A 14,131-nucleotide genomic window follows, 5' to 3' on the forward strand; every position below is an offset into this window, starting at 1 on the left:
ATGTGTTTTGCTGTCTCTGGTCATAGCCCCTCCCCAAAGTTGATGGTTTAGCGGTCTCAACCCCCCTTCATAGTTGATGGTCTATAACATTTCAAATGTGTATTTAAAGTTAAGTTCATGTGGCACAATTCAGAGTAAACTTTACAAGATAAGCAAAATAATACATTAGATCCTCTTAGGCAAAATTATTTGGGGGGCTCTGTCCCCACATCGTTAACATTGGGGGGGCTCGAGCCCCCCCCCCCCCCAAGCCCAATGGAGTCGGCGCCTATGCATACATACATACACTTTATTTCTCTTCCGTTTTCCACTTCACACAATCAAAGGCCTTTTCGTGATCTACAAAGGTGATAGATGAACCATGATACAACACGCACTAAACTTAACGAAATGCTATTAATACCTTGAATTTCTCAGCCGCTGGACGACTTCTCAGTAGCTTTTTGAAGAATTCCAGTTTGGGTAGAGCCACCTCCCAAGGCACGAGTTCCACCTCCCTGCTAAGATAGCGGGTGTGATCGAGGAAGGTTGTGTGTTCGTGCATCCCAAGTGTTGCAAACTCGTAACAATCGTCCAAAAGCTGGGCTCTGTTCAGTACATGGATATTGGTACCCTGCTCTGTATCCAGATAGTTAGATATCAATTTCCAGTTCGTCGTGTCGTAATTTACGCGATAGAATCCTGAAAGGAAACCAAATAGAATTTGAAGTTTGAAACAACATAGAGTTGTTGATGATGAAGTTGTAGTCCCAAGATAATGCATATCAGGGACTAAAATGTAAGAAATTGAGCAAATGGACATTCAGGATAATGTAACACAGTATAAACACAGACAGGGCAGGTTGAAAAAGGATATTTGAAGTATAAGTTGCTACTAAGAAATAAGGTAGGCTCGTGCACGCTTTCGTTGATAAAGGAGAACAGAATATTCCTGGTTAAACAGAAATGTGATTAAGAGCTTGATTCAAAATAATATGATTGGCATAGAATTAAATGGATGGGGTACAATAATTCTAGACGGTGTGACATAGAACACGACCGGTCTAGATGATAAGGCAGGGAAGGATGCCATGAAATATAGTAAAGCAAGTTCAGATATGATTATGTTTAGATTCAAAAGGAAAAGACAGTTTCATGAAGAACACTATTGTAAAAAAGGCATGGATGAACTGAATAATACAGATTAATACAGACTTGAGGCTATTAGCATTAGGTAGAGCAAAAAACTGACAAGTCAAAATAGCATGATAGAATGAAACTTGATGGGCATTAGGAAATATAGAAGGTGCAATTTATTCAACAGAGTAACGCTGTGTTGAACGTGAGAACACCTCAAATGCAGTCGTTACAGCGATGTCCGTTGAACAGTGGAAACTGCGGGCAGTCACTGTGAGCGGTATCGCCACGCTCAACACCCATTTTTACTCCGCTGAATAAAAATCTGTATAAAATTAGTTTCGCACTGTGAATTGACAATAACAATAGGTTTTTAAAACAACTGCATTCAAAACAAGACGATAATCGATAATGTTGGACTACCCAGTGCTATGGAAAAGTTGTTTCCCAAAATTTATAAGAACCTTTTTTTTGCCGATTTAAAAAATTAAGAATTCTATTCAAAACCTTCCTACCTGCACCATACTTAAATTTCATGACGATCGAACCACAAGTTCTTCATTTATAGAATTTCCAAGAGAACTGTCGTTCGGAAAACACAAAAGGAACCGGCACTTTTTTTGATCTCACGATGATAAAAAAAATTGAGGCATAATCGAAAACAATGGTTCCCATAGCTTAACGCAGAATCGAATCAGCTAAATTTTGATGTAACTCGTGTTTACGTAGGTCTACTGGTTAATGTTTAATTGGACTCCAAACTCGAGTATCAATGATTTTTAATCCGACGTAAATACCTGTGGATTGGACGTTGACGATCAGGAACTGGTCTTCCCCTGGGAGTCCACTCAGCGTGACGTCAGCCTCGTTCTTCATGAAGGTTTTGGGAGCGGTGGTTTCGAAGTCCATCTCCTCTTGGGTGGTGTAGGACAGTGGCACGTACCAGATATACTCGTGGTTGTCCGTCGAATTGGGATTCGGCCGAGGCAGGTATCTTGCCTGTCAAAAAAGAAGGCATTTGCTTCTAGAACAACCTCTTTGCTGAATTCATTACAAGATATTTGCTTCTAGAACAACCTCTTTGCTGTATTCATTAGAAGGAATTTGTTTCTAGAATAAACTCTTTGCTAAATTAATTAGAAGGTATTTGCTTCTAGAACAACCTCTTTGCTAAATTCATTAGAAGGCATTTGCTTCTAGAACAACCTTGTTGTTGATTTATTTGGGAAGCCACTTGCTTCTAGAACAACTTCCTTGCTAAATTAATTAGAAGGTTAGTTTCTTCTGTGTTGAATTATTTAGCAGACGATATAATTTCATTATAATCCTTTACTTGATTTAAGGGTGTAATTTACTAATTTATCCTCCAACTTACCTGTGTGACGACTGCCGACCCGCTTTCATAATCCCTGGTGACCTTGATAAGCGGGTAGCCCTTCTGCAGTATCCATGTCTCGAAAATTTCGTCCACTCTGACGTCATCAGCCAGCACTCTCTCCTCGTGCGCCTGCGCGTCCAGAGCCTCGTACAAGTCGGCTCTCGTCGAATAGTTGAACGCCCTGTATGTGTAACAGAAAACCGTTAGCAGCGATCAGTTATATCTGTATGGTACATTAAAGGTAAGTTAGAATCGTTAATTTTTAATGCTTTAGAGATCCAGGTTTGATTCCTGGATGTGAAAATGTTGACAATGTCCTTGCCGAAGTGACTCTGCTGCTCACCCATACTTTAATCAGTGGGTAAAGTTGAAGTCCTGACTCGAACGCCACTTTACTTCAAAGAAAGTCCCGAAAGATCAGTTCCCTCTGTTGCAGAAGTAAGCAACCATACTCCGCGTCTGGCCCAGTATATCCTCCCCTTAAACCTCTCCCACCAATGGCGTCCGTTTTAAGAACTGAGAACTCTTATCACGTCCACGTGGAGTAAATGACATGTTCCCAATTCACTTCCTTTAGATATTTCTTAATGTGAGGGTGCGGTTTTCTTCGCTATGTTGTGTTATTATGTTCATATAGTATATATATATATATTATATATATATATATATATATATATATATATATATATATATATATATATATATATGTGTGTGTGTGTGTGTGTGTGTGTGTGTGTGTGTGTGTTTTGTACAATATGGAGGAGACCTTCGGGTATAACGTCCCAGTGAATGAATGGAAGTCTAAACACTGCAGGTAAAATTGACAACAGCGCTTTTCAGAAAAACAGATGCTGGCTCGAAACCAGATACGCGTCCGGTCGGTTTCCTCTCGAGCTGTGTCAACGATACCGAACTGACGTTCGAATCAGGACTTCAACTTTATCTGTGGGCACTACAAGAAGGCTGGTTTTCGCAAAACAGAATTTTTAAACCTACCAATGACGCTCAAAGTGTCTCCATGTGGATTGCACAATTTATATCTTTATCTTTTTATTCACATAATTCTGAACATGCAGTGTCCTTACCTGTTGTTCAGATACCGATTGAGACCTCTTCTGAACACCTCAGGTGTGATTACGTGTTGCATCATTCTGATAACAGATGGAGCTGCAAAATAAATATTGTGCATCTTCCCTTTATTTTGTGATATGTTTATTATCTATCACTATACTTCGTTTACTGTAAATTAACATTTCTCAACCCGAAATCAGTTGTACAGTCACTTGCAAAATAAATGTGATACATACATTGTAAAATGTATTTTGTATGTTACTTAACTTTACGGTGATCGTGGAATTTGCTATTGAAGTTCACTCATCTCTGTAGAGTTATGCAACACACATAACTCGTTGCAGGTATAGGGGCCTCCCACATGGCGCAGTGGTAGCGTCATTGCTTTGTAATCAAGGAGTCCCGGGTTCGATACGCGGTGGAGTCACAAGTGGTTCGGATCCCACTTTAAACTGTAGGTCCAGTTCCAATTAGCCTTAGCCTTACTGTGCATAAAGTGGACTTAAAACAGCAACTCAGCAGCAACTCGTTGCAGGTATACATGTATTTCAGGACCCAGGTGTTCCATTTCTATTGCCTGTGACTGTACATTCATATTCATCCATCTTCTACTGCATCCGTACTTTAATATAATCGTGATGAGGATGGGTGAACATGTGAAATAGAGAAGAAAAGAATCGCTAATATAACTGGAAACATTGAATCAAGTTTATACCCCTGTCATTGTAAGACATGGCATTAATCACATCATGTAGAACTGCAAGTAGACCACTTGGTCCTAAGAAAAAATATTCTTATGTTTTTGCAAGATTACGCCGAAAAACTATATTTCTACTAATAATAATAATTATGTGCACATAATATATTTCAAGGCATTTCTTTTCTTGCAATTGCTTTTAGTACAGAAAGTAAATGATAATATTTTCAATTTTCAGGTAAGTACAACTATACTGATACAACGTCTGAGGTTGGTAAGTTTTTACTTCCATTTCATGTGTATTGCACATGCATTCGTGTGGTCACATGTACCAATCAGAAACTTTTGTATCGTAGCATATCCCGTCGGTAAGGGTAGAATCTTGCCTAAACGTGTCAGATCCTGCTCCTAGATTTTGTTGAGGAAAGTGTTTTTTAACACAGGAAGCTGCGTGGCCAGATAAGCCAAGGTCGCAGCGAGAGGACAAAACGTAGGAATCTAGGGATCTTTTGATTGCGCTACATCGAGGAGGTAACACTGCTAAAACAGAGCGGGGTAAGTCATCCCTTATCCGTAATGCTGCCATTCTCAGTCAGAAGTGTTGGGTTTTAAACATCAATCATGTTATTTAATTGCTTATTAGTTTAGTATGGTACCTCACAACTGGCGGTTTAGGGTCATCGCAGCCTAGCGAACATTTGTAGTTCAAGGTGAATGGTTCGATCCCAAGTTCCACAGGGTGGAACACTACGGTATTCCTGGTATGAATTCTTAGTTGTCATTATGGCAAGTGTGGCACTGTGGCAGTTTATTTCTAAATTATACTAATGAGTCTGTTCCAGTGTATCTTGAAAAGGTTCAGATGTTTCTGACAATGGCTTGCACTAAAGAAAGAAAAAAATCGTTTTACGTGCAAGATAAAATTTGGGCTTCAGATTGGAGATATTTACAGTTAAAATCAGAACTTACCTTCTGTGTCTACCTTGACGAAATAATTCTCAAATATCCCTAGATTATAAGATAGCAATGAGTGCTAAATTTTAGTTTAATAGTGAAGATATAAACTTGTATATTATTTTCTACATCTTCATAGAATATATATTGTGGTGTTTGTGTCCTCAACGATATTTAAAGATAATTGAAATAATCTCAGAATTTGTATGGTCCAGTAGTTTTGAGACTCGCCTTTCTTATATGTTATGCTGTCGAACATAAGCGGGAATTCATCAGGGTAACTGACGTTCATTGAGATTGGTTCCCTGGGATCCAGCGAGTCGTCCTTGAGAGCTCTCTGGAATTCTTCTGTTAGGAATTGCTCGTCGTATTTCCAGCCAGGCTCCACCTATTCGCAGAAAAGAAACTGCATCAAATTTATTTCATGCATTTCAAGTGCGACCATTGATACAATCATGGTTTTCCATTGATCGAAATTTCTAATTCGATGCATTTTCAATGTAATTCGATCAAACAGTGTCGAGATAATTCAAGAGAGAGAGGGAATGCTTTCAAACGTGAATATAGATTTGATACATTTCCTTGCATTATTAAATATCATTAGTTCATTTCCGTGCATCTTATTAATATTCATTATTGTCATTCGGTTGATTTATTGCTGAAGATGTGTAATAAAAGTATTCTCAAGCAGCAAGTTTAAAATTAACTAACATTTAATGCTTTTGTAACATGTAACGTTTACTCTAATATTTTAAAGGTTCAGAATGATTTATTTTGCTTCCGAAGCAAGTTTATACAATATTTGAAACATTTTAGGACTCTAATAATGTGATATAAATAATATTTTTTTTAAAACAACAGATGCATTATAATATACATACAATATCTGATGTTTGAGGGAACAACTTCTATGTACATTTTGCGTTAATTAATGAATTTACCTGTAAATGTGCAGGAAAACAGTAGCATGAAATGTTACAAGAGACGAAGTACATTCAACAGAAGTTTAGAGTTGCATGTACTGAATTATTGAACACACAGGGACGATAAATTTCGTTTGATCCCAAACAGCAATAATAATGGTCATGTTTTTGCATCGTACTCTTCTTATTGTATGTTGCTTCTTTAACCTTATAGGTTAATAGCAAACACGACTGTAGACGGAGATTTGTGATGAAATATACTTAGACTATAGAACAACACCTCATTACATCAAATATATTTAAATTTCTCTTCAACGTAGAAGGATTGGTGTTGTTTCCTTTTACTTACTGTGTTACATTGATTTGGAACTGTGGTAGTTGTGGTTTCCACAGAAGTTCATGGTGAACGATAGAATACATCCTACTTATACAGTAGTTTTCAATGTATTTTGGAATGTATTTTATAAATTACTGAAACCGAATGCGAATTTCTGAAACTGAATAAAATTATATTTTTAAAGGAGTAACTCAATCATAATTTTTGGACACTGGTGTGCTCAAAATTACTTTACCCACCCTGCACACATAACATCTGCCCCAGCTGATTTTTCTTCTCTAATCCTTGCATTTCTAAATTCTTAATTGCTTCCCCTGTGAAAATATGCATACATAGTTGTTTTTTTTGTTATTTGCCAATGGTTTTTAGTCTTAGACCTTTGTTGTCAGATTGCCATGTGGTAATTGTAGTACTGGCAAGTCAAATCTTCTTTAAGGAAATATAAATTTTGGAACTATATGTTACATAAGAATATCTGCTTGTAATAAAAATGATCATCAGCTTTAAAAGTTAAATGTACATTTGTGCTGTTGTTATTGCACGAGATTAGTATTGATTGACTTCTATTTGGTAGGTCATAATGTAAATAAAATGCAACTAAAATTAAAAACTTACTAATGTCTTCCTCTTTCTGCATCGTGTACAATTTGAACACTGATCTTATGGGTTTTGTCTCATAGTCACCTCTAACACTGACTAATCTGTTAAAAGTAACACAAGTTTGAACTATAGATTAAAATCTAAGTCCTCTGTGTTGGGGTAAAGTAATGATTGTTTCTTTGATTTGGTGTTTTAAGTTCACTGGTTTCCATGATATGACAGAAAGGTTAATCGGGACTGGACCTACAGTTTTAAGTGGGATCGGAACCACTATGTGCCTCCAGGGTAAAGTAATGGAGGTGTGAGAAAAACTACATACGCCATGAACGCCAATGTATTGGAAGAAGGAAGCGAATCCTTCGTTGAGCCAGATATCGCTCCACCAATGGCTGGTCACCAAATTGCCGAACCACTGGTGGGCTTCTTCGTGGGCGATCACTGATATGACGTAGAGTTTGTAGGCGGCTGTGTCCACCTTCGAGTTGTAAAATGGCAGTGGATCGCTGAAACGATAGAAGGCGTTGAAGCACTGTCATGCATTGTAAATCAAATGTTGTAAAAAAAAAAAAAATTACCAGAATTTTATGAACGAAAAAGTTATCTGATTCAGTAACTTTCTCGATGCATCGAGATATGTATAAAACAGCGCCTAACTCAAAATTTAAAATTAGATAGGGGTGGTAGTGTACAGACTGGGGAATTCTCGCTCGTCCCCCTCTAGAAATAATCACCCTGACTTTACATAATCATTATCATCCGGAATATCATAGAAAATAATTTCTCTCACACACTAGTTAATGTAAAGATTCATTGTTATAGTGTTTAAAATATAGGTTGTTTTTGAATAATCTTGAATATAGTGATGTATTTTCTAGGTGGAATATTATGAAAGAAATGTACGTTATTAAAATGTTAATACATTTTTAAAATACAGCTATCACAACATACTTTCCTACAAATTTAACTCGTAATTAAATCTTGTTAAATTAGTAATGGAGAATTAATTTATATATATTATCTTGAAACGAAGGCGATTTCTTTCTTGAAAAATATAACGGAAAATTACATCACCTTCCGAATTACGTCTTTGATATCTCACCCAGATATAATCTAGCATATAGTCTGTTACTTCTAATTTTAATAAGGAGAAGTTGAGCAAGCATAGTATTAGATTAAACAGTACATAAGATTAAAACAGTCCCTTTTGTATAATTCAGAATACAGTTTTTTTTAAATCCTAGCTATTCCAATAAATAATTGTGTTTCGATTTGCAATGTATTTTGAAGCAACATCAGCTCATCCTGTTAATTGAAGCTGAATGTTGTGTCTTCTACATCATTATGTATGCTTACTTGTAAGTAACGAGTCCCCAGTTCTCCATAGCAGCAGCCGTGAAATTGGGAATGGCCGCCAAGTCCATTTTGGGCATGGTGTATGATACATTCAGATATTCCTCCAAGAAGTCAATAATTCTCGGCGAGACACTCAGACTGTAGTTTCCGTACGGAACCAACTCGGATCTCCCCCAAACACCGTAGTTCCCATCTTGAAGTCCTTTGAAATCTGAGACGATGCAGGCAACCAAGTAGGTAGACATCACTGGCGTCTCCTGAAAATGGTCCAGGACATATCCTGGAACGGAGGATCTGAAAGAGAATCAGAAAAACGAATTTTAGCCAGACTGTAAAGCTCAGTATGTTGGTATTGTCAACGAACGAAGGTTCATTATACAGTCAAAGTAATTCTTTTCCTGAGAATTATTTAATAATAACCCGTGACGCAACAGCATGTGAAGGCCAGGCGCTGTGCCAATTAAACTTTTTGGTTTGGGGGGGGGGGTGCTCACTCCAAGGTCTCCCGCAGGATTTTTTCTCATGGGGGCGGGACATGGTCATAGACACTTGTATTGTTGTTGTTTTGTTATTATGAATATTGCAATATTATTATAATTACTATTATTATTATTATTATTATTATTATTTTACAAATCATAAAATTCAAATTGAATTTAAAATACTTTGGAGCTGTATGCAAGTACAGACTCTCAAGATAGAAACTGGATTCGCCTTGCTTCCTTTCCATAAACATCTATCACTATGTTGAACAGTTCTTTGTCTCTTTGTACAGTTTCACAAAATATAGATGTCAATCCTGTCTTTCATGATACCTCTAATTCATGTTTTTATACATGCCGAAGGATAGGCCTACTGTAAGAAGAAAATTAACAATTGAAAATGACCGGATGTGATCATATCCCGACTTTTCCTAACCCCGAACAGCCGAGAAATTCCAAAGTTATTCAAAATTATTTAAAAGAGGCTAGTTCTTGATATTTTCTGAATTTCATTCATATTTCATCCATATTTCACAAGGACATTTCGAAAATTTCCCGTCCCGAAAATGTGTGAATTTTTCTGCCTCGAATTTCAGAATTATCAATATTTCCTTCCCAATTACATCCCGACCAATTTTTTTCCCGTCTGGCGCACCTCCAGTCACGGCAGTCAACATGATTCTAATGTCTATTGTGTCAACGTTCTTCCACTGGACATGGTAGTTGATTGCTGTAACTCAACAGCCTTTGAATCGTAGAAAACAATATTATTTGTAATAAAATATCCCTACAATTTCACCATTCGAATCACATGAACTTTTCTCGGATATCTCGGGTGAGTAAGTGCATCACCCCCCCCCCCCTTCTTGCTTGCGCTGTTGGTCCACTCAGTGGCATGTTGGGAACTACGTTTTTTGGGTGTGCAAATTTGTATATATTTTACCAGTATGTAAACTAAACATTGCCCTGCGGTTCTAAGTACATACCTTGAATATTGGTTCTAATCTAGGTTATTAAATTTTACTTAATACATTTATGACGTAATTTAGAAACAGTGTATTTACATTGTAAGAAAACCCAAACTCGTACACAAAATTAGCTATCGTACTAGTAACACCGAAAACATATCTAAATTTTCATTGCCAGGTTCAAACTTAATGTCCACCTAACCTACCTAACCTACAAGTTTCTTGTGAACACTTGAATACATATTCGCTGAGGTTGGTCAGTTGCAGAATGGTCCTCCTTTAATCCGCAAGCCTGCATACTTTTCGGCAGGGAAATCTTTGATGACTTGGCAATTAATGGACACGAATAATTTTTCATTTATGTTTGTTACATAGTAAATAAATGATATACTATATGATTTCAATTACATTTCCTTTGAGGGGGATAAAAACATCCCTGGCAGAGATAAAAATAATTTTCTTCTGCCGAGGATATTATGTTCTGTGTGTGGGGGGCATCCCCCGGCATTCACCAATCGCACACTGGAGCCAGGGCCTACCTATCGACTGACGGCCTCACTCCCACATGCTTCAGCAGAGGTGGGCGATCATCAAACTAGCTATGGGGTGATGTGTGATCAGCACGACGAACCCCCAGTCGTTGTTGCAGGTTTCCATGACCGGGTTACTCATTCGTAGCGCCTCAATCTCCTCACGATGGTGTGTGGTCACCGGTTCCATACACAGACCGAAATCTCAGGAGAAAAGTTGTTACGCTTCACACAGGAACCTGCGCGCCCGACCACAAAGCCCGACACCTTGACACGTTCGTGTCTACAAGCAGTTTGTTAGTGTAACTTTTATGCAAGCATTCGATAACATATTCATATTATTTGCACAAATTTTCAGTTTCGAAATATGCTTAATAAAAGAAAGCTATATGACAGGGCAAAGTTGATACATGTGTACATTTACATTCTTATTTTAGCTCGCTTTATGCTTCTTGAAGCTAATCGGAGGCTAATGGAAGATATGTTGTGCATTCATACGAGGGTGCGATGTGTAACAAGAACTTCGATGAAATATTCGTGTGTAAAATTATCTAAGAATATATTACTTATGTTTCACACAGAAAGCATGTTGTTACTTAGCTATGTTAATATGAACTACAAATGTATTAAATTTAATAAAACTGTTTCATATGAACTGCTTTTTATTTTTTGTATTTGTGAAGCTTCGATGTTCGTAACTTTGATTATTAAATCAGTGATAATGTTTATTGTTTCATAATTTTTTAACATTCTTCACGATTTTATTAACAGAGTAAAGACAGTGTGAAGAAATATTCCAAATGTTTATTTCCCAAGTGAACGCTAAGATCAAAATATTAATCTGCTTTTTCTTTTCAATGAAAATGTTGGAAACTCTAGTTCTTGTCACAGATCTTACTAACTACAATGAAAAGATTCAATTTGTTTATTATCTTTCGTTCAATAAGTCAATAGGGTCGAAATTACAATGTGACAAATGATTTAGGTTTAGTCTTTATCACAGAAATGTAACATTGCCCTTGTACAGTGTCTCTCAAAAGTTTTAGGACAACGACATTTTAAACTAGGCAACCCAATTTACACAAGCCGTTGGTGGGTTGCGTGCAGAGTTAGGCTCAATTTCAGGGTTGCCACATGCACAATAGATATTTATAAAATACGCGAAAGAAATATAAACAATGATTATTGTATAAAATTATTAAAAATATCACTATTATATCGCAAATGACAAAATTCGTTCTGAAAGAAAAAAAATAGGTTTTCTAGTATTTCATCACTGATGAGTCTACAGTAAGGAAAAGAGGTGAGAGGAAACGAAAGGTTACAAAGGAGAGGAGAAAGAGAAAGCGAAAGGAGAAAAGGAAAAGTAGAGGAGAGAAGAACGATAGGATAGACGAGGAGAGGAGATGTAGTGAGGAGAATGGAAAAAGATTCAAGGAGAGATGAGGAAAATAGAACAAAGAAGAGAAAAGAGGAGGAAAACGAGAGGAGAGAAGAGGAGGAGACGAGAAGAGGGAAGTGGAGAGTAGAGTAAAGGAGAGAAAAAGATAAGAACGAAAAAAGAGAGTGCAGTGGAGTCGGAAAGCTAAGACAGGAAAGGAGATAAGAGGAGTGGAGAAGAGTGGGATATGATAAGATGCGAGAAAAGTAGGGAAGGCAATATGAGATAAAAGCAGAAAAGAAAGAGGGGAGAGAAGAAGGAGAAGTAACTGGAGAGAAGAGGTAGTTGCAGAAAATATCGTCTGAGCGTCAAGAATGGATGCATTGGTCAAATTATCGACATGAAACATTCAATAACATTTTGAAATGTATTGGAGAATATATTAGATCGGTGCGAAATGCTTTTTGGCTGAGTTCAGAGCAAATTAAAATCTTCCATGTAAGATCTTTGATTTTACCTACGATTACACCACTAAAAAAATGAACGTAATTTTTAATATTTATAAGAATTATTCAATTTTTCTCTACTTCTCGGTTCGTTGAAATTGAGATTTTGTAATTCAATATTTCCCCTCCCCCCATCGTTAATTCCAAACTGAATCATTCCGTTTCACACGGCGTGGACAATGAACACAATGGTATATGTCTAAAACTTACGAAAATTTTCTGCCACCGGAAGGGTTTTAACCTACAACCATCAGATTGACAATCCTGAACGGTAGCCACTACCCTACAAGCTTTCGTTCCTTAAACCAGGTAGAAGAACCGCTACACCACGCCTTTACCTTCGAATGAAACAACAATTTATTTTAAGTATTCTGTCCCTTTAATATTGTAAATGTTGTTTGGTATACGTGTAGTTGAACTTTTACTTTAATTTTGATTTGCTTTCTTGTAGTATAACCGATATCTTTGAGAAATAATTTTCGAAGTGATTAAAAACGAGAATATTGGTAGTTGTGAAAATTCGAGTTATTTCTTCTAACTTATTATTGTGATTAGACATTACTAATGGAAAATATCTAGAGGCTTGAACATTAAAGGACGATGTTCTTTTCCTGTGATACTGTAACAGACAAAATGCTTGTTTACTGATGCAAGTCTTGTGTCCAGAAGAACAGTCTTATGAAATGTATTTGCTGTTGCGTAAGGTAACACGAAATAATTACACCGTGTGCGAACTACCAAATCTGTGCAACGTTATACGTAAACAGGCGGAAAATTTTATTCATAAAATCATGTCAGATTTGACAGTATTAGTCAAGAGAGACTCGTGGGACACTGTGTTAAGGTGCTGGACTAAATTCTTCTAATTTTTCTTCCTCGAAGAACAACAATTTCTAAGGAAGAGCAACAGTGATGATTTTTCTTATTTCTTTTAAATGCTTACACTTTCCTTTAATTGGTTAAAAATAAATAAGAATATTGCTTGTATTTCTGTCATTGACGTAGACCAGAGAGAGAGAGAGAGAGAGAGACAGACAGATATTACAAAATAGTTCAAATAGAGCGAGCGCCATTAAAAAGTCATGATAATTCTATGTTGCGAACTTAGAATTATTCATACAATAAAGAACATGTCTAATTGTGAGTTAACAAAAAAACAATAATAAAGAGACATTTTCGCATCACGATTGCAGTTCGAAAAAGTCGGGACAGGGATTGAAAGTAACGTACTGTCCTGACTAAATCGGTGAATCGGACGTCTGCTAGCCTTGCATCAATGATTATAAAACTAAAACCACCCAATATTGCAACTTGAAGACTTTTGCGCAAGAAACAGATTCATTTATGCAAGAGCAAAATTGAAATTTTTACACATTTCAAAAATCGACGGTTATTTTCGTATTTATTTATTTATAGGTTCACATTTAAATATTTTAGGGTTCGAGGGGGGAGTATGGCCCACATGGCCCCTCCCCTGGGTACTGACTTTACGTTGACAGTGGAAGAGAAATTTTGGAGAACCTTTCTATTAAATTTAGTATTTACATTCACATTATGCTCAGATAGATTAAACCGTTTATTGACAATCGTGAACTTTTCGTTTAATAGATATTTGGTTTTAGACGACGGGAGAACATTGGTCGAATTTCCTTTCTTGCTCTTTTGAGAGAATATATACTTCTACAATAGCAATCGCGTTCGGAAACCGCGAAAAAAAATGACTTGGTTTTCAAAGGCAGATAAGCTTGGTAGTCTAGCTTGCTCGCGATCAAGGTGACTCACTCACGCTATTCAAGGCCGCTTCTTATCGCAAAACACTGTGGTTCGATGCACAG

General features: G+C 36.9%; 1 protein-coding gene across 1 annotated transcript in view; it reads right to left on the reverse strand.

Annotated features, from left to right (window-relative positions):
* LOC145992449 (uncharacterized) overlaps positions 1-14,131 on the reverse strand; it is a 118,902-nt gene that overhangs the window by 15,151 nt on the left and 89,620 nt on the right. The window contains exons 19-25 of the mRNA XM_083128854.1: positions 8,430-8,723; positions 7,396-7,579; positions 5,448-5,604; positions 3,580-3,661; positions 2,492-2,675; positions 1,914-2,115; positions 404-681 (exon numbers count right to left, since the gene is read on the reverse strand). Of these exons, the coding sequence (XP_082984980.1) occupies positions 404-681; positions 1,914-2,115; positions 2,492-2,675; positions 3,580-3,661; positions 5,448-5,604; positions 7,396-7,579; positions 8,430-8,723 (1,381 nt within the window). The remainder of the gene's footprint in view (positions 1-403; positions 682-1,913; positions 2,116-2,491; positions 2,676-3,579; positions 3,662-5,447; positions 5,605-7,395; positions 7,580-8,429; positions 8,724-14,131) is intronic.

The sequence above is a fragment of the Lepisma saccharinum genome, chromosome 1 (assembly GCF_977018435.1).
Source record: "Lepisma saccharinum chromosome 1, izLepSacc3.1, whole genome shotgun sequence".
NCBI lineage: Eukaryota > Metazoa > Arthropoda > Insecta > Zygentoma > Lepismatidae > Lepisma > Lepisma saccharinum.